General features: G+C 46.5%; 1 protein-coding gene across 3 annotated transcripts in view; it reads right to left on the bottom strand.

Annotated features, from left to right (window-relative positions):
• The window catches only part of COCH (cochlin), a 179,234-nt gene that overhangs the window by 86,131 nt on the left and 72,182 nt on the right, over positions 1-20,921 (bottom strand). For all 3 annotated transcript variants that reach the window (XM_033953042.1, XM_033953041.1, XM_033953043.1), the window contains one exon: positions 17,338-17,382. In XM_033953042.1, coding sequence (XP_033808933.1) covers positions 17,338-17,382 — 45 coding nt within the window. The remainder of the gene's footprint in view (positions 1-17,337; positions 17,383-20,921) is intronic.

The raw sequence follows: 20,921 nt of genomic DNA, 5'->3' as shown, positions 1-20,921 counted from the left end.
GCAGACGCAGGGAGTTGCGGCAAAGTCCCGCAATGACTGCGTCTGCCGGGTCCACCCCCTCCGACGTAACTTACTTCTTCCAGAGCAGAGCCAGCAGACGAATCATCGCGGAACCTTCCTGCACCTCAGCGCGGATGCTGACTCTGCTGAAGAGAAAGTAAGTCAGTGGTAACGTGACCATTTATTTTTTTCATCAAAAGGGGACATCTATTAATTGACTGTGTATCCTTTCTTTCTTTCTGCATTCAGGCCCAACAATTGTTCCTTTCTATTCCCTCCCTCCTTCCTTCCCATGTCCTTAGTGCCCCCAGTGCCTCCTTCCTGTGTCCATAGTGCCCCCAGTGCCTCTTTCCCATGTCCTTTGTGACCCCAGTGCCTCCTTCTTATGTCCCCCCACTGCCTTCCAGATTTTGCCCACCCCCAAAGCCAGCCAGCTCTGCCACCTCTCCATTTTTTTCTCTCTGTCACCACCCCATCTCCTATGCTCTGGCATCTCTCTCTTCTCCTTTCTTTCCTTTGCACCCCTTAGTCTGGTATCTTCCCTTCCCTGATTCTCTGGCATCTCTCTCCTTTCCTTTTCTTCCATCTTTCCCTCCCCCTCCATGCTCTCACATCTCCCCCTTCCTTTTCCCTTAGTCTGGCATACCTTCCTCCTTCCCTCCAAGCCCTGGCATCTCCTTTCATTCCCTCCCTCATCTTCCTTCTCCCTCCAGCTGGGTACCGCAACACTCTCCCCTGCAGCTCTGGACTTCCCCACACCTGCTCCCCCAAAATTGCCATGCTTCGGTTCCTCTTCTTCCTTCCTCCCTCCCCCCGCGGGACCCTGCAGCACCATCAACTCTTACTCCCTCTAACGCCGGCCCTGCAGCTCCGGACTTCCCCGCACCTTCTCCCCCCCCCCCCCCGGATCGCTATTATTTTAAATGTTATAGCCACGGGGCTGTATCCATCAGTGGAGACGTCTAACCTCGGTCTGCCCCGGAACACTTACTGCAGCAGCCGCCCGTCTAGGCAGGAACAGGAAGTCACTGTTGCAGTAAGAGTTCCGGGGCAGGCCGAGGTTAGACGTCTCCACTGATGGATACAGCGCCACCGCTATAACATTTAAAATAATAGCGATCCGAAGGGGGGGCAGGTGTGGGGAAGTCCGGAGCTGCAGGGCCGGCGTTACACCAATGAGAACAAGGGGCGGACCGCCCCCCACTTAGTACGCCACTGATTGCGGGGATCATGAAAGGAGCCGCCGCTGCTGCATCTTAGGCGAGCAGGGCAGACCGCCACCGCCGCCGCTTCCTCTCACCTCCGCTCGAGTGAGCAACACCAGAAGAAGCATGAGCGACGCCACTGAAAATAGTGAGCGATCGCTCATGCGCTCACCTTAGAGGGAACACTGCTCCTGACCCCTCTATAATTTTAACCACTTAGGCCCTAATGTAATTAACCAAAGAACCCTGTATATTTGAGGCATATGCAAATATGACCGAGTTTAGTTTTTCTTTAATTCAACTACCCTTGATTGTGTATGGTTTCACTCTCCTTTAACGTGGACTATGATCATTATACTGGAATTTATGACTTGATAATAATTTATTGAATGTATTTAGTTGCCTGTATCAAAGTGTTCTTTTTTGATCTTTGATGTGAAAATGAATAAAATAGATTTAAACATAAAAAGGCTACTGCTATTGATTGATATATTTCCGATTTTTTGGGTTTAGGAATTTTTGCATTTTTCCTTAGAGAGGTTTTTGTAGTTTTTTAGTTTTAATCTCCAAGCAACTCTATGTTCTTGAGTTCCTGATTTTATCCATTGTCTTTCTGGGAGTCTCTCCAAAAAGCACTGGGATTGATCTCTGCCTGTCTCTAGAGATCTGACCTAAGTTGTAACTGTTCCATGTCCCGGCCTCAGTAGCTCTTTCCCTCTGCTGGGCTACCTTCAACTGGATGTGCTGGGCATTGCTTCAAAGCTCTGCTGTCAAGCCTCCTCTCACCTGGAGCACCTCTCCATGACAGACAAGTTGTCCACAGCTTTGTTGTCACACCCCGAGGTGGAGCTTTTTGGGCTCTTCAGCCAACCAAGAATAGGACATTGGTTTAGTAGGATTTTTCTGTTCTTTCTTTTTTCTTCCAGGTGTAAGTACGTTTGCAACCACTGAGCCAAATTTATTATTTATCATCTAAAAAGCGTGTTAGTACTGAACAACTCTCAAATGAGGAACATCAATTAGTGTCTCTGGATTAGGGTTACCATATGGCTCCAGAAAAAGGAAGACGGATTAAGACATCCAGGTTTTACTTCCATTGAAAGCAATGGAAGTAAAACCCGGATGTCTCAATTCATCCTCCTTTTTCTGGAGCCATATGGCAACCCTACTCTGGATGGCTTGAATGGAAGAGATCTTTTGGAAGCCTCTATAGAAAATGTAGAAAACCGGGTAACTCTGCTTGTAACTTTTGCTTTTAAAATGGATAGAAATCAATTGACTTTGTTTTTCAAATATAGATCTATTCTGCTTTGGGGTAAGACTGTTTGATATTTTCCCAATATATCCAGAGAGATATATAAATGCAGCAAACTCTGAAGAATAGGGTTTTACAAAATGATGTAGCATTTTTTTTTTCATTAATTTCCAGTGAAATGTTTAGTAAGATTTAATAATATTAGATATATTTCTTTTTTACCCTAAACTGTTGCACTCTTTTCCTGATAGTAAATTTCCTACCCAACCGAAGTCGATGATCATGTTTTGAAAAAGCACTAATTATGTACAGAGTTTGGAATTATTATGCTAGGCACCAATTAATTTTTTCTTTTTATATTTCCTGTTATAGATTCCTCCTGATTTTCTGTGTCTCCTCACTTTCTTTGGGGGGCTAAGGAATATATACAGTATTTCTTACTTTATGCTACATTTATAAAGGTGTAAGGCATTTTGATTTTAGCGTTTTCCATTGATTCCAGTTTTCTGTTTTCAAGTGGATTACTTGAATTGTAATTTGAAATTTCAATACATATCCAAGTTTAAAAAAAATTCCTGGTAGAGAGTTTTCTAAAAGCAATGAAAATATTCTCCATTTTCTGGATAAGATGGAGTGAAATATTCAACTCTGGAATGAGGGGGGCATATGATGAAGATAAAAAGAGATAGACTAAGAAGTAACCTCAGAAAATATTTTTTCATAGAAAGTGTGGTGAATATGTGGAATAGCCTCCCAATACAGATGGTAGAGATGAAAAGTGTACCATATATACTCGAATATAAGTCAATCCGAATATAAGTCAAGACACCCATTCTCCCCCTCCCCAAAAGGAAGAAAAATGGTTGACTTGAATATAAGACAGGGGCTTAATATTCAAGTTCATGCCTTGCCAGGATCTGCACCCAGTGTCCCCTCCCTCACATGCCAGGTTCTGCACCCAGCCCCCTTCCCTCCTTGCCCTGCAAGGCTCTGAACCCTAGCCCACTTCCCTACTAGGCTCTGAACCCAGCCCCCTTCCCTCCCTGCTCTACCAGGCTATGCAGCCAGTCCCCCTCACTCCCTGCTAGGCTCTGAACCAAGCCCCCCCTCCCTGCCAGGCTCTGCACTCTGTCCCACATTCGACATGATTGACCACGAGCTACTCCTCAATCGTCTTAAAAACAGCGGACTAACCGATTCAGCTCTTCTTTGGTTCTCCTCCTACTTCGCTGACCAAAATTTTCAAGTTCACTCTAAAGCAGCGGTCTCAAACATGCGGCCCCCCAGGAACTATTTTGCGGCCCGCAATATGTCCTCGACTAAAGCAGGGGTCTCCAATCTACTTCCCTTCCAGCTGCCCTCCCCCAAGCCACCGCAATCGGGGAACAGGCCAGCGCCCGAGGTCTTACTTCTCCCTGCCCTTCCCCAAGCCACTATCATCAGGGAACAGGCCTCCACCGCCGCAATCGGGGAACAGGCCGTGCCGAGGTCTTAACTCTCCCTGTTTATCTTCCCCAGCTCGGAGCTGACCAATTCTCGCCACTCGACATCAATTCTAATGTCGTGGAGGAAGTTCCGGGCCAGCCAATCGCTGCCTGGCTGGCCCGTAAGTCCCTCCCTGACGTTAGTATTGATGTCGGGTGGCGAGTATTGGTCGGCCCCGCGCTGGGGAAGATAAACAGGGAGAGTTAAGACCTCGGCGCGGCCTGTTCCCCGATTGCGGCGGTGGAGGCCTGTTCTCCGATGATAGTGACTTGGGGGAGGGCAGGGAGAAGTAAGACCTCGGGCGCTGGCCTGTTCCCCGATTGCGGCGATGGCGGCCTGTTCCCTGATGGTAGTGGCGTGGGGGAGGGCAGGGAGAATTAAAGAAAGAAAGGGGGGACAGGGAGACAGAAATAAAGAAGGGAGACAGGACACAGACAGAAAGGGGCAAGGAGAGAGAAAGACAGAAAGAAAAGGGGCACGGAGAGAGAGAGAGAGAAAGAAAAAAGGGGGCAGGGTGAAAGAAATAAAAAGTTGGGGAGGGAAGGAGACAGATGCCAGACCAGGGGAAAGGAAGGAAGGAAGGAAGGAGGGAGGGAGAGAAAGGAAAGAAAGAGATGTCAGACCATGGAAATAGGGACAGAAGAAGAGAGAGACAGAAGGGAAGGTAAGACATGGAAACGTAGATTTTGAAAAGAAAGCAGTTAATGTCAAAGATGGATGCAAGGCAGAAAGTGAAGATGGAGAGAAAACCAGTCAAAGGACAAGAAGACCCTGGAAACATAGTTAAATGCACAGAAAAATAAAGTCACCAGACAACAAAGGTAGGGAAAATGATTTTATTTTCAATATAGTGATTGAAATGTGTCAGTTTTGAGAAAGGAAAGATATTAAACTTTTAAATGTGAGGGCTGCAGAAAATATAGGGTACTTGAAGGGCCGCAGAAAAAATAGTTAATGATAATTTTGCATAAAGTAAAACTCTTTATAGTTTATAAATCTTTCCTTTAACTGTTAAAGGAAAGATTTATAAACTATAAAGAGTTTTACCTCATGCAAAGTTGTCATTTCTTTAATAAGACATTAACTATTTTTTTTCTGCGGCCCTCCAAGTACTACAAATCCAAAATGTGGCCCCACTAAGGGTTCGAGTTTGAGACCACTGCTCTAGCACAATCTATTGGATTCACCCCGTTTGCCTATGCTGTTGACATTCAACTTCTTCACCCACTCAACCCAGCTAACATAAACCACATCCAAGAAATCAATCTCAAATTAGACAAAATCAGCCTATGGCTTCGAATCAACAGACTCTCACTAAATGTAGCAAAATCACGAGGGATCTTATTCCCTTCTAAAAACAACAACTCCTTAATTGGACAAATAACTATCGAACCCAAATCTAAACTTCTAGGAATCATCTTTGATAAAGATCTCAATTATCACGACCAAATTAGTTCATTGACCAAACACTGTTTCTACAAACTTCGCATAATTCGTTCCATAACCTCCGTCTTAGAACCTACATCAATTTAAACTCTAATTCATTCATTGATCATTTCACACATAGACTACTGTAATTCACTATATCATGGAATAACCCAAAAAGAAACCCGTCGATTGAAACTAATTCAAAATACTGTGATCAAACTTATCTATAAGGCCAAAAAATATGACCACGTTATCCCACTTCTCAGAGAGTCAAACTGGCTACCAGTCTCTCTCATAGAACAACTTATAAGATTCTCCTCCAAATCTTCAAAATCAAAACTTTTCATCTGCCTTCTTTCTTAGACAAATATCTCATTCCCCACACCCCTGCTAGGGCCCTCAGATTTACCAATCAGAATTTACTAACAGTCCCCTCAATCAAGGACCTATATTATACTAGAAACACCATTTTCTCTGTAGTCACACCTTCACTTTGGAATGCAATGCCATCACACCTCCGCAGTAAAAATTTGCTAAATAAATTTAAAACAAATCTTAAAACATTCCTCCAGTGAGAACGAGGGCAGCGGCAAGAGTTAGCTAAGCCCAACATCATCTACCCTTAAAAGGGGAGGGGGCTAATGGCACTAAGCTAGAGGCAGCACAGTGTCCCAGCAGCACAGTGTCCCAGACATTTTCCTCATTCCACCATGTTTGTGATGCCAATGATGTCAAGGTTATCTTTTTGTGCCATAGCTTCTAGTTCACCCATCTTATTCCTTAGACTCCTTGGGGGTTAAATAATCCCCCGGCTGAACCGCAGTTTTTTCATGCGAAAAGATAGAACTCTGAGAACCCCGTTGACCCCTTTCAAATCTAAGATGGGCTGAAAGAGTCCTGTATTTTGGGCACCACAAAGTAATTCGAGTACCATCCCAGCGACAACAGAAGTATTGGATTTAATGGAGCAATGGATGATTGAATTTGGGTTGAAGCTTAACTCAGAAAAAATGAAACTTTTTGTCGCTTCACCTCATCCGTTTGACACCAAAAAATCATTGTGCATTAATAAATTTAATTATCCTATTCACTCTACTGTTAAAATTTTTGGGTATAATATTGGACCAGGGACTAACAATGAAGGACCAAGTGGATTCTTTGGTTAAAAAGGGTTTTTTTACTCTTTGGAAGCTCCGGTCCATTAAGGCATATCTTGATGTTTCATCATTTAGAGTTTTGGTGCAATTTCTTACACTGAGTCAACTTGACTACTGCAACATTGCTTATTCAGCAATTTCTCAGAAAAATATGCAACGACTGCGGATGGTGCAAAATACAGCAGTCAGGTTAATTTTTGGGTTAAATAAATATGACCATGTGACACCCTTTTATCGGGTGTTGCATTGGTTGCCAGTGGAGGCGTGCGTGAAATTTAAATTCGGTTGCTTTTATTTTAAGGTTCTATTTGGTTTGACTCCTAAATATATAAAAGAATTTTTCTCTTTTACAACCAATAGACATAAAAGAAGCTCACATTTGAATTTTGTTTTTCCGCCTGTTAAAGGATGCAAACTTAAAAAGCATCATCCGTATCTTCTTTCATATCAAGCAGCAGCATGGGGCAAAGACTTAGATCAATTGCTCCTGTTTAGCAAAATGTATGGGGAATTTAGGAAACATCTAAAAACACATTTATTTTTGAAGTACTTAGGTTGTAAAATTTTAGACTATGTAATTATTAGATTTTTAGCCATTGATTCTTAACTCTCTAATCTCCTTCAACTTTTATTGTATTTTAAATGTATTTTAAATGATGTAAACCACATAGAACTTCATGGCTTTGCAGTATATAAATAAACTGTTGTTATTATTATTATTACCTGCCGGTGCCACACTCTTGAGGGGGAACCGGAACAGCAGCTTTGAGATCTTTGAAGGGTCTGGCGAAAAGCCTGCATCTTCCACGCTGTCTGACAAAGAGAAGCTAGAAAATGATCTGGCAGGGAATGAGCAAACTGCAGAGCAGAACTGTCCCGAATCACCTCCAGACGAACACCCACCGTAACCAGAGGGGGCGCCAGCAAAGAGTCATTGAACAGAAGAGACAGCAGGGGAACTGACGGAGGGAGGCCCAGACCCCCGACAGAACTGCATTCGCTGAAACGACCTCGGGCAAAATCAGAGGTTGGGTAGGGAGCAGCCCCCACGCCCAGGGTGGTACCTGCGGAAATCTCACAGACGCCCCCGAGCAGTGCCACCTCATACAACCTAGCAGGCAGGGCACTGTAGAGTCTGTCAGTGTTTGAACTAATGTGTCCAAAACCTCTGTAAACAACAAGGAGCCCTGAAAAGAAAATTTAGTGAGTTTAGTGTTGGACATCGCATCTGCTGACCAAGGTCGAGGCCAGAAAGTCTGATGCGCAGCCACAGCTAAAGCTATGGATTTTGCAGACGTCCACTAGAAGTCATGGAGGGCGTCTGAGAGGAAAAGAGGCAGCCATCTCAACTTTCACCACCTCCTGATACACAAAGGACCACCCATCACAAGCACTGTCAAGGATCTGCTCAGTCCCAGAAACATGGCCTGAGCCACCAGTCCCCCACAAATAGCTCCCGGACCCCCAAGGACACATGAAAATTCTGTTTAAGAATGGTCTCCATAGTAACATAGTAACATAGTAGATGACGGCAGATAAAGACCCGAATGGTCCATCCAGTCTGCCCAACCTGATTCAATTTAAATTTTTTTTTTTTCTTCTTAGCTATTTCTGGGCGAGAATCCAAAGCTTTTCCCGGTACTGTGCTTGGGTTCCAACTGCCGAAATCTCTGTTAAGACTTACTCCAGCCCATCTACACCCTCCCAGCCATTGAAGCCCTCCAACTTACGCTCCTCAGAGTCCCGTAAAACAGAACTGCCCTCAAAGGGCACAGTATGCCGCATGGCCATAGCTGAGACCACCGCAACTACCACTGGCGACTCTAAGGTAGCCCTATCCAACATCGGGTCGGATACAAACAAGCCAAGGTGTGCCCACCAAAAAAGGCACCTCCGGCGAAGTCCACTGTGCCAGAATAATATCCAGAAAAAAATGGATGTATCAGACAGGAGCGGGAAGCAGAGGAGATCCCTGAAAGAAGAGGGTCCTCCACACTCGTTGTCTCAGGCAGTGCCTCCTCAAAGCACAACACCGAGGAGATCTGCTGAATTAGATCCGAGAGCTTGTCCTTTTGAAAAAGGTGCATCAATAACGCCTCCTTGCTGGTAGATGGGAAAACCCAAGTCCCCAGTCCCAGCGGCCGTCCCCTCGAGAGGATCCTGGAGGTCCTCCCCAACGGTCCAGGTTCCCATTCAATAGTTAAAACTCTCCTCAGAAGACCTCGTCCCAGGCTATATGTGGGCACCTCGATAAGGGAGGAGGAGGGGGAATGCGAAACCAATAAAGGGGTCAAAACAGCAGGGGGCGCGGAGTGAACAACCCTCTGAGAACCCCAGGACACAAGTAGGACCCCTGGCTGCCTGAAAATATGCTTTACCCAAAGCACAAAGAAAATGAGGGGAAAACTCCCCTGGCGGCATCATGGGACTTCCTGCCCCAGCAGGAGATCCAGCTGAAACCTGTCCCTGTTATGCCAAAAACAGGAAGAAGGCACCTGAGGCTACATACAAGATGGAGAGGCTATGTGAGGAAAAATGGTGAAGTTCCCGGCAAAAATAATCCCTCCAGGGCCTGTAGCAAGCTGGGAAGCAGTAGTGTACTAAGAGGAGGGCGGGGGGGGGGACATCCGCCCCGGGTGCCAGCCCTGAGGGGGGTGCTCCCGGCCTTGCCGTTCAGTCCCCCCACCCCCGAAGGACCGCTCGCCCCCCTGGCCTCCCTCACCACCTATGAAGCAGCCCGCAGCGGGATCGCGATGTTGGTGATCCCTGAGCTGCTTCGGCGCTGCTTCCTGCGTCGCGGTCCCGCCCCTCCCCTCCTCTGACATCAGAGAAGGGGCGGGACCGCGGCGGAGGAAGCAGCTCCGAAGCAGCGAAGGGATCGCAGACATCGTGATCCCGCTGCGGGCTGATTCAGGTGGTGCAGGGAGGCCAGGGGGGCGAGCGAGCGGTCCTTCGGGGGGGGGGGGACTGAACTCAAGGCCCGGGAGCACCCCCTCAGGGCCTGATTCACGTGGTGCAGGGAGGCCAGGGGGGGCGAGCAGTCCTTCAGGGTGGGGTGGGCAGGCAGGCCTTCAAGGGGGGGGGGACAGGCAGGCCTTCAAAGGGGGGACAGGCCTTCAAGGGGGGGGGGGGTCAGGCAGGCAGGCCTTCAAGGGGGGATAGGCCTTCAAGGGGGGGGATAGGCCTTCAAGGGGATCAGGCAGGCAGGCCTTCAGGGGGGGGACAGGCAGGCAGGCAGGCCTTCAAGGTGGGTGCAGGCCTTCGGAGGGGGGGTGCAGGCCTTCGGGGGGGAGTGCAGGCCTTCGGGGGGGAAGTGCAGGCCTTCAGGGGTGGGATGCAGACCTATAAGGGGGGGGACAGGCTTTCAGGGAGGGGGGCCCTGGTGTAGAAATACACGGAGGGAATGAGGGGGGTTCAAGGAGACGCGCCTATGCCGGACTTTGGGTGGGAAGAAATAATGGGTCTGAAAATAGAGAAGAGGGAGAGATGATGGATCATAGTTTTTAGACAGGGAATGAACAGAAAGGGAGAGAAGTTGGACACAAGGGATGGTGTGGAGGGGGGGATAGAGATACTGGATAGGAGGGTAGTTGGGAAAAGAAAGGGAGAGATGGTGGACCGTGGGGTGGTGGGGAAGGAGGGAGAGATGCTGGATGAAAGGGTAGTTAAGAAAAGATAGATCTGTGGAGGGAGACGAAAAAAGGATAGATGCCAGACCTCCTGGGGAGGGAAGGGAAACAGGGAGGACAGAGATGGCAGATGGATGGTTAGCATGCAGAAAGAAGGAAGAAGGAGACCCTGGCAAGCAAGTTATCAGAAGACAACCAGAGCCTTGGACCAACAAGATTTGAAAAATAACCAGACAACAAAAGGTAGAAAAACTAATTTTATTTTCTGTTTTGTGATTACAATATGTCAGATTTGAAATGTGTATCCTGCCAGAACTGGTGTTAGGCCGCAAACGTGAGCTAGGATTTAACAGAGAGGGAAAGTCCTTTTTGTTTCTTTATTTTATTTACACCACAGCGCCAGTGTGGTTAGGATAAGCCAAAGGGGGGTGAAAAAGCTATAAAATAAACCCACCAGGATGTTTAAAAAAAAAACCCAAACAAACACCCAATTGGGCACGAAAGTTGAATAGAAAAACCAATTCAATAGGCTGAATCGAATCGAAAAATTTTTTTTTTCTTGAATCGGGCAGCATTAGTTTGCACTACTGTCTTAGACTTTAGGACCTGGGATTGGGGAGAGATGGCATCCTCAGTACTTTATAATGCAAGTGAAATGAGGATTTGGTCAGACTTTTGAAGGGTCTGCAGAAGAAAAATATTGTATAGGCCGGGGACATGAGACAGCAGGAAAAGGGAACTTTTCTTCCTTCTATTTTTGTGAATGGCAAGGCTGAGGATGTCAGAGAGTTCAATTAAAATATGTGCTTTATAAGAAAATATAATAATATGTTTTATAACGTTTATAAGAATTGCTGGCCTACCCATTGAGGTGTTCCTAATGGTGGTGGCGGTGGCGGCAGCGTGTCAATGTGTTGAGAGGAAGAGGTGGTCTGTGAAATTCTGCTGAGCAAACTCTGGGCCCATTTCCACCCCCCAGTTAGTCCACTCCACTCAACTGGTTCACACACTGAGTTGGTCTTTGGGTGTTGTGCCTGGGTAACTCTCTACATGGGTTTAGTAAACACAAACAGTGGAGAGCTATGTATGTTAACGCACACAGTTTAGGGAATAAATTTCTAGAACTGGAAACAGAAATAGTGGATGCAGACCTGGACGTGGTGGCAATATCCGAAACATGGTTCACAGACTCTCATGGGTGGGATATAACTATACCAGGGTACAACCTGCTCCGCCAAGACAGAGAGGGTAAATTAGGAGGGGGGGGGGGGCCAGAGGCAGAGAAAAATGTTTATACCTTGGTGTGGTATACAGACCTCCAAGACAATTGGAGGACAAGGACGCAGAATTAATTGAAGACATTGAGAATATCACTTTACGGGGGGACGCTGTTGTGTTAGGGGACTTCAACATGCCTGATGTAGACTGGAATACACTCTCAGCAACAACTTGTGGGAGCAGGAGGATATTAACGTCCATGAAGGGAGTACTGTTTAAACAAATGGTACATGAGCCCACTAGGGCCCAGGCCATCCTAGATCTGGTACTTACAAACGGGGAAAGCGTCTCGGAGGTCTCGGTGGGAGAAACGCTAGCCTCCAGTGACCATAACATGGTATGGTTCAACCTTAGGAAGGGCTTCCCTAGATCACAAACAAAAACGAGGGTACTCAAATTCCGGGGCAAGGACTTCGCACGCATGGGAGATTTCGTCCAGCAAACGCTACAGGATCAGGAGGAAACTGATAATGCGGAAGCTATGTGGTCAACCCTGAAACTGACCCTACAGGAGGCAACTATTCGTTACATAAAATCGGTAACTAAACAACAAAGAAACAAGAAACCTCAATGGTTTACGGATGAAATCTCGTACCTCATCAAGGAGAAAAAAAGAGCATTTCTTTCATACAAACGTACAGGGAAAGGAGAAGCTAACAGTCAATACAGGACCAGGTCTGCAGCGGTCAAAACAGCAGTTAGGGAGGCCAAACTCCGAGTGGAAGAAAACCTAGCAAAGAACATTAAAAAAGGGGACAAATCCTTCTTCAGGTATATTAATGATAGGAAAAAGAACACCAGCGGAATAGTACGCCTTAGAACCCCGGATGGGAATTACGCAGAAGCGTACTCCGACAAAGCCAAACTGCTGAATGAATACTTCTGCTCAGTCTTTACCTGCGAGGCACCTGGACACGGACCTCAGCTGGTAGCAAAACCAAGTGTGGAAGACCCATTTCAGAACTTTGAGTTCACACCTGCTGACGTTTACAGCGAACTGGCAAGACTCAAGGTGAGCAAAGCCATGGGACCAGACAAAGTGCACCCAAGAGTGCTCAGAGAGCTGTGCGGAGTCCTGGCAGAGCCATTAGCCATGCTCTTCAATCTTTCCCTACGGACGGGGAGAGTCCCCCTGGACTGGAAAACAGCTAACGTCGTTCCTCTGCACAAAAAGGGTTTCAGAGCAGAGGCTGCGAATTACAGACCAGTGAGTCTCACATCGATAGTGTGTAAACTCATAGAAACACTACTTAAATGTAAGTTAGACATGATCTTGGAGGAGGGGAATCTGAGGGATCCAAATCAACATGGATTCACTAGGGGTAGGTCATGCCAATCTAATCTCATCGGCTTCTTTGATTGGGTAACAATGAAGTTGGACTCTGGGGAGTCTCTGGACATAGTGTACTTGGATTTTAGTAAAGCTTTTGACAGTGTCCCACACCGCAGGCTTTTAAGCAAGATGAAATCAATGGGGATAGGTGAGACACTAACTACTTGGGTCAAAGATTGGCTGAGTGGTAGACTTCAAAGGGTGGTGGTCAACGGCACCTTCTCTGAAACATTGGAAGTGACCAGCGGAGTCCCGCAGGGCTCAGTCCTGGGTCCACTCCTTTTTAACATATTCATAAGGGACTTGACACGAGGGCTTCAGGGTAAAGTAACATTATTCGCCGATGACGCCAAAATATGCAATATAGTAAGGGAAAATAATTTGCAGGATTGTATGACGCAGGACCTGCTTACGTTGGAGAGCTGGTCCTCAACATGGCAGCTGGGCTTCAACGCCAAGAAATGTAAGGTCATGCACCTCGGTAGCAGGAATCCGTGCAAAACCTACACCTTAAATGGAGAAACGTTGGCTAGGACGACAGTAGAGCGAGACTTGGGAGTGATCATCAGTGCAGACATGAAGGTTGCAAAACAGGTGGAAAAAGCATCATCCAAGGCAAGACAAATGATGGCATGTATCAATAGAAGTTTCGTAAGCAGGAAACCTGAGGTCATAATACCACTGTACAGAACCATGGTGAGACCTCACCTGGAGTACTGTGTGCAGTTCTGGAGGCCACATTACCGCAAAGATGTGCTTAGAGTCGAGTCGGTTCAGCGGATGGCCACTAGGAATATCTCGGGGCTCAAGGGTCTCTCGTACGAAGAGAGACTGAACAAACTGCAGCTCTACACTCTGGAGGAACGCAGGGAGAGGGGAGACATGATTGAAATGTTTAAATACATCACGGGTTGTGTCGAGGTAGAAGATGATATCTTCCTACTCAGGGGACCCTCGGCCACAAGAAGGCATCCGCTCAAACTCAGAGGAGGGAAATTTAGGGGTGACATCAGGAAGTATTTCTTCACGGAAAGAGTGGTGGGGCACTGGAATAAGCTTCCGGAGCAGGTGGCCAAGGCCAACAGCGTGCTTGACTTTAAGAATAAATGGGACATCTACGTGAGATCCCTACAGAGGCCTAGTAAGGCACTCAGACTTGATGGGGTGGGTCAGTAGAGTGGGCAGACTTGGTGGGCTATAGCCCTTTTCTGCCGTCATCTTTCTATGTTTCTATGGGTAGTTGTTTTGGGATCTCTTCTAATGGTTTGTTCTATTCGTCTAAACAGCAGAATCCGGACAATATTATCTCTATTCATCTAAACAACCTATCACTATCTACAATCTACTACCAATTTATCCTGGAAAAGTCCAGAACAACAATTGTAACTTAACGCATTCTTGATTATATGTACTGCAATGCTACTGGAAATGTCCAGTCTTCTAACTTGTAATCCGCTTAGAACCGCAAGGCACAAGCGGAATAGAAATCACTAATGTAATGTAATGTAATGTTTGTCAGTATCTCCTTGTGGTCCAAGGAAGGAAACTTTGTTAACCTTAGAATTGACCTTCAGAATATGTTTGTAACAGCGCTGCTTGTGTGGCATTAGACTATGTAGTGATCGAAAGAAAAAAACAGATCTTTGCACATTTTTGCACTATATGGTGGGTGTATAAGGAGATTCACATTTCCTGCACAGCTAAGTCCTTGTGAAGTTACTTTGTTCTTTCTGTATTTGACATCTAGCAAGGTCTCTGTTTGGAAGGAAAGAACTAAGCTTAAAAATGAAGTGGCCAGAAGTTATGGTAAAAGCAGATAGCATTGCTGATTTTAAGAAAGGTTTGGACAAATTCCTGGAGGAAAAGTCCATAGTCTGTTATTAAGACATGGGGGAAGTGTCTGCTTGCCCTGGATCGGTGGCATGGAATGTTGCTACTCTTTGGGTTTTGACCAGGTACTAATGACCTGGATTGGTTACCATGAGAATGGGCTATTGGGCATGATGGACCATTGGTCTGACCCAGTTAGGCTATTCTTATGTTATGTTCTCATCTGTAGGGGCCTTTGTTTTCACTTCTTATTTTAATGTATTTTTTTTCTGGGAACTTATCAGTGTTTTTTTAGAATGGGAACAAAAATGGAAGAGAATTAATGTGTGTGGAATGGGGGGGGGGGTTTACTAATTTCTTCAGCTAAATAATTAAATCCACTTCAACCAGACATAGGAGAACTCACGCACCATTCACACACCCTCCAATCAAAATCGTCAAAAGAAAAATAACTGTTCGACAACCTCCTAACACTCGACCCCCAACTCTACAACCTATTGACCTCGACCACAGACTACAAAACCTTCAAAAAAGAAATAAAAACCCTTCTTTTCAAAAACACATAAAACCGAACTAACACAATCAGAACTGTCCCAAGCAACACCTGCAACTACTCCATATGTACTTCTGATATCATGACAAATCAGACATAATTTACCTTGACTTCCAAAAAGCCTTCGACAAGGTACCCCTGAACGGTTGCTTAAGAAGCTGTGGAACCACGGGGTGGAAGGGGATATCCACCGATGGATCAAACACTGGCTGACAGGAAGGAAACAAAGGTTGGAGTAAAGGGCCATTACTCAGAATGGCAATGGGTCACGAGTGGAGTCCCACAGGGGTCGGTGCTGGGACTGCTCCTGTTCAATATATTTATTAACAACTTGGAGACAGGGACGAACTGTGAGGTTATTAAATTTGCGGACGATACCAAACTCTACAGCAGGGTTAGAACCAAGGAAGACTGTGAAGACCTGCAAAGGGACTTAACGAGATTGGAAGACTGGCCAAGAAAATGGCAAATGAGTTTTAACACTGAGAAATGCAAAGTCATGCCTGTAGGGAAAAAGAACCCGATGTTCAACTATAAAATGGGGGGATCATTGCTGGGGGTGAGCAACCTTGAAAGAGACCTGGGGGTGATGGTGGACACAACATTGAAAGCATCAGCACAGTGTGCGACAGCCTCAAAGAAAGCGAACAGAATGTTGGGTATCATCAAAAAAGGTATCACGACCAGGACGAAGGAAGTCATTTTGCCGCTGTATCGGGCAATGGTGCGCCCACATCTGGAGTACTGTGTCCAGTACTGGTCGCCGTACCTCAAAAAGGACATGGCGGTACTTGAGGGAGTCCAGAGAAGAGCGACAAAACTGATAAAAGGTATGGAAAACTTCTCATACGCTGACAGATTAGAAATGCTGGGGCTATTCTCCCTGGAAAAGCGGAGACTTAGAGGAGACATGATAGAAACCTTCAAAATCATGAAGGGCATAGAGAAGGTAGACAGGGACAAATTCTTCAGGCTGTGGGGAGCCACAAGTACAAGGGGGCACTCGGAGAAATTGAAAAAGGACAGGTTTAGAACAAATGCTAGGAAGTTCTTTTTCACTCAGAGGGTGGTGGACACATGGAACGCGCTCCCGGAGGCTGTGATAGGCCAGAGCACGCTACAGGGGTTCAAGGAGGGTCTAGATAGGTTCCTAAAAAAAAAAAGGGGATTGAGGGGTACAGATAGAAGTAGAGATAGGTTATAGGAATAGTCAGAAACCACGTCGCAGGTCATGGACCTGATGGGCCACCACGGGAGCGGACTGCTGGGCACGATGGACCTCTGGTCTGACCCAGTGGAGGCAACTTCTTAAGTTCTTATTTATGTTATGTTTGGATTAATGGTTACATATATGAGGTTCAATAAAAGAAAATTTTCAGTGCCTGTTTCTATTATGACCATTTATTTTTCATGGTTATTACAAAAAATATTTTAGCTGTGAAAGAAAACAGCTGACAGGATATCCCTCCGTGGGCGGCAGGGGAAGACCGGGGTTCCCTGCAAACCTCTGCCAGCTCACGAGGCACTAGCAGCGGGAAGCCCTGGACGCCAGCACCTGCTGCCGACGAGGCTCCTCCACCGCAATGGCCCAAACAGCTGTTTTCAGGCCAGCCGTGAGTGCCTCGCGTCTGGACCAAATTGAGCACCTCTTCCCCTGAGAAGTGCTTAATTGCTCCATACGTGACCTAGCTAAAAGAAAAGTTCCAGTTAGTTGAAAAATACAGTAATTTGCAGCATATTTAAAGGGAAAGCAACCCTTCAGACTGGCACTACCTCAGTATTTTTTTTTTTCTTCACAGAACAGACTCCACTGGCTCTCAAAGCAGTATGCTTTGCTTGAATTAGGGGTCAAGGCTTACTGCTGAGGCACCTCTAAAAAAAATGTTAGGGAACTGGAGGAAAGGGGGGGAGGGACACCCCCGAGGTCAGATAGACTCCCAAACAGGACTCACCCAAGCTCAATCTGGCACTAAAAAGGGGACATAAGACCTAAACAAATTCCAACAACCCTACCAAGGGAGATGGGTACAGCTCACTATACCTGCTGGAGACTGAGAGAAGATTGAGGTAATTAGGGAGGAATCACATGATATGTACTATTCCAAAGTTTTGTCTCAGTCTCCACCTGCTGGTCATGATGAGATATAACCCAAGTCTAGAGAGTTGCTAAAGAATGAACTTTACCTTTGTTCCCTGTTTTCTTCTCTGGTATCTTCTTTTGACGTTTACCTAAAATTATAAAAACAGCACAAAACCATTAGAAATAAAAGACTACATAACTGCTGTCAACAAGGTAATCTAAGAGTTGCAATGTATATCTGTGATTTAGTAAAACTCCATTACTGCTTAATTCAAATTTTGGGTACGTATAAGTACATCACAGGACGCATCGAGTCAGAAGATGATATCTTCTGGCTCATGGGACCCTCGACCACCAGAGGGCATCCGCTGAAAATCAGGGGAGGGAAGTTTCATGGCGATTCCAGGAAGTACTTCTTCACCGAAAGAGTAGTGGATCATTGGAAAAGACTCCCACTCCAGGTGATAAGGTCAGCAGCGTGACGGATTTTAAGAGAAAATGGGATACTCACGTGGGATCTTTAAAGGAGTAAATTCAGGGGAGGGGATACTTGGAATGGGCAGACTTGGTGGGCTATAGCCCTTTTCTGCTGCTTTTTTCTATGTTTCTATGATACCTCTCTTATTATCTATTACTTCTCATTTATATAGTGTTACCTGACATATGATAGTAATTCTATAATTATATGTCTCCTTTTAGATGCCCTGACATAAACATAACATAAAACTCACTTTTATACCACAAAACCGTTAAGTTCTATGTGGTTCACAAAAGATTAAGAATTTACAAGGTGAATACAGTAAGCAAAATTACCTAATTTCCATAAGGTTTAATAAAAGATATGTTTTTAAAGCATGCTGAAATTATTGGTAGGTGTCAGAAGACATAATTAAATGATTCAGTGTCAGAAGAAATAATTGAATGATTCAAATCCTTGTGCCGTGTGATGAGACCTTATTCTATAATAGCATCAGGGCAGATTCCATTATAGAATACTAGCATAGCCTGGAATTGGAACAGCATAAATCTAGATACCACAGTTACACCAGCCTTAGACCTGATGTAAAAGTGAGCTCACAGATGTGGAAAGAGGACAAACAGGTATAATATTCTCACATATGGGTGACATCCCTGGAACCCAGTACAGACACTATCAAGTACACTGTCACTTTAAATCTTTAAGCAATGCCCATGCCACACACATGCAGGTGCCTTCTTGTCTGACATCAGCATGTGGGACTATCAGTTCTAAGTTTTCCTCAGAACTGAGAAGCTGTGTTTTCAGTATCTCCTCAGTGCATCAAACTTTTGAAGATTTTTGGTGCCTTCCTGATATTTTTTTTTCTTGTTTTCTTCATAATTCTTCATTTTTATAATTGTTCACTACTTTTACTGAATTTTATCAAATGTCTGTCAATTTTTGGCCTTTGGGACACTTTAAGGCCCTTTTTTCTCCCGGGGAGTATTGGTGTTTTTCAGTATACTTTTCACTCAAGATCCCCAAGACATCAAGCCCTTTGACTTCACATCAGCCATTTTTCCCCTCCATGTCAAAGAGAGTGCTGAGTGGCTTCAAGAAATGTACTCAATGTACATTTCAGGCTGTGATCTCCACAGTTGGTGTATTCAGTGTCTGGGGTCCTCAACATAGGGACATTCGTTATGATTTCTGTCTGTGTATGCAAAAGAGATCACTCAAAGCCCGAAAGATCCAGTGCGAAAAAATGTTTTGATTAAGGATTGACATCGATCATGGCAGCGGATTCAGGATCTGATACTCAATCTACATCAACATTGGCATCAGTATTGGCACCTTGTGCACCAATGATGCATAAAGTGTTGACCATTTCAGAGACAGGACTTGACATTATCTTTGTCCATGCCTCATCTAATCGAGGGACGCTTCACATAAGAAAGCTAAGAAGCATAAACATTCATCCCCTTCTACGTTCAGTGTAGCGTCCTTCCAGACGTCCACCTCCTCAACACATAAACATTGACACACAGTGGATTTCTCTCCTTTACTGCAGATCATGTCTCCTCCCAGGCTTGCCTTGACATCGAGGTTAGAGAATGACACGGTGAAAAAATTGGTCCCTGTCACCGCCCCGTCCCCGTCTCACCATCCTCTGCACCGCCCCGTCACCGCCATTCCCTTCACCGCCCCGTCACCGCCACTGCCACCCCATTCACCGCCCCGTCACCGCCACTGCAACCCCATTCACCGCCCCGTCACCGTCACCGCTGCATATATAAAAGCCTCAAACGGGTACGATTTTAAATACTTTTCTTTATTTACGTATATAGGAAACATTCTTTAAAACTTTAAAACTTAGTTAAATATTAGTTAACTATACAAAAACAAACACGACGTACTTTTAATGCTTACAATGTTAGCCTACATGGTAAGTAGACGCGGCCGCTGTACCTAATCGCGGCAAATCGTGTACCTAATCGTGTACCAAATCGTGTACCTAATCGCGGTCACTATGCTAATCGTGATTAGCATAGTGACCGCGGCTACAGCTGCAAGTCTCCCCTCCCCCCAGCGATCACGGCAGGAGGGCACCCAACCCCTCCTGTAGACCCCCCCCCAACGGCCCTCCCGACAATCGCAGCAGAAGGGTACCCAACCCCTCCTGCCGGTCCTCCCAATGGCCTCCCCTAAGATCGCCGGCAGGAGGGTACCCAACCCCTCCTGCTGGACCCCCCCCCAACGAACCCTCCCACCCCAGAACCCCCTTAGTCTTACTTTCCAAGTTGGACCGGACGGCTCCTCACACGTATGGCCAGCAGGCTTGCCTCCGTCCAAATGAGGCGGGCCCGCCCCTACCCTGCCCAACCCACAGGATCCTAGGGCCTGATTGGTCTAGGCACCTAAAGCCACTCCCGCTATAGGAGGGGCCTTAGGTGCTTGGGCCAATCAGGCCCTAGGATCCTGTGGGTTAGGCAGGGGAGGGGAGGGGCGGGCCCGCCTCATTTGGACGGAGGCAGGCCTGCTGGCCAGACGAGCGAGGAGCTGTCCGGTCCAACTTGGAAAGTAAGACTAAGGGTGGTGTTTCGGGATGGCGGGGTTTGTTGGGGGAGGGTCCGGCAGGAGGGGTTGGGCACCCTCCTATTGGCGATATAGGGGGCCGTTGGGGGGGCCGGCAGGAGGGGTTGGGCACCCTCCTACCAGTGATCATAGGGGGGCTGTTGGGGAGCTGGCAGGAGGGGTTGGATATCCTCCTGCTGCGATCGTCGGGGAGGGCTGGTTCTGTCGGCATGAAGGGCTGAGCACCTTCCTGCCGGCGATCGTCGGGGGGGGGGGGGGCGGGTTCTATTGGCAGGAAGGGTTGAGCTGACAAATGAGGAGCCAGTATATTGGGGGGCGGAGTCAATGCGGCAACGTGCAGGTGAAACACAGGTAAATAGCGGTTCCTAGAAGGGGGGACATTGGCCTGCGGGGACAAATCTATTCACCGTTTTTGCGGGCGGTGAAAGGATTTGTCCCCGCGTCTGCGGCGATTTGCTAATGAGGTCACCATAACCCGCAGCCAAACCGCAGCCACGCAGCGGTTCGCTGCGGGGATCGCTCCCCGTGTCATTCTCTAATCGAGGTATCCCATGCTCAGACAACCAGAACCGCAGACTGCTTCCACACTGATTTCTCTTCCAGTGCAAGCATTGAATCTCCAGTAGGAGGACC

The sequence above is a fragment of the Geotrypetes seraphini genome, chromosome 7 (genome assembly GCF_902459505.1).
Source record: "Geotrypetes seraphini chromosome 7, aGeoSer1.1, whole genome shotgun sequence".
Lineage (NCBI taxonomy): Eukaryota > Metazoa > Chordata > Amphibia > Gymnophiona > Dermophiidae > Geotrypetes > Geotrypetes seraphini.
This window is presented reverse-complemented; position numbering and strand designations above follow the sequence as displayed.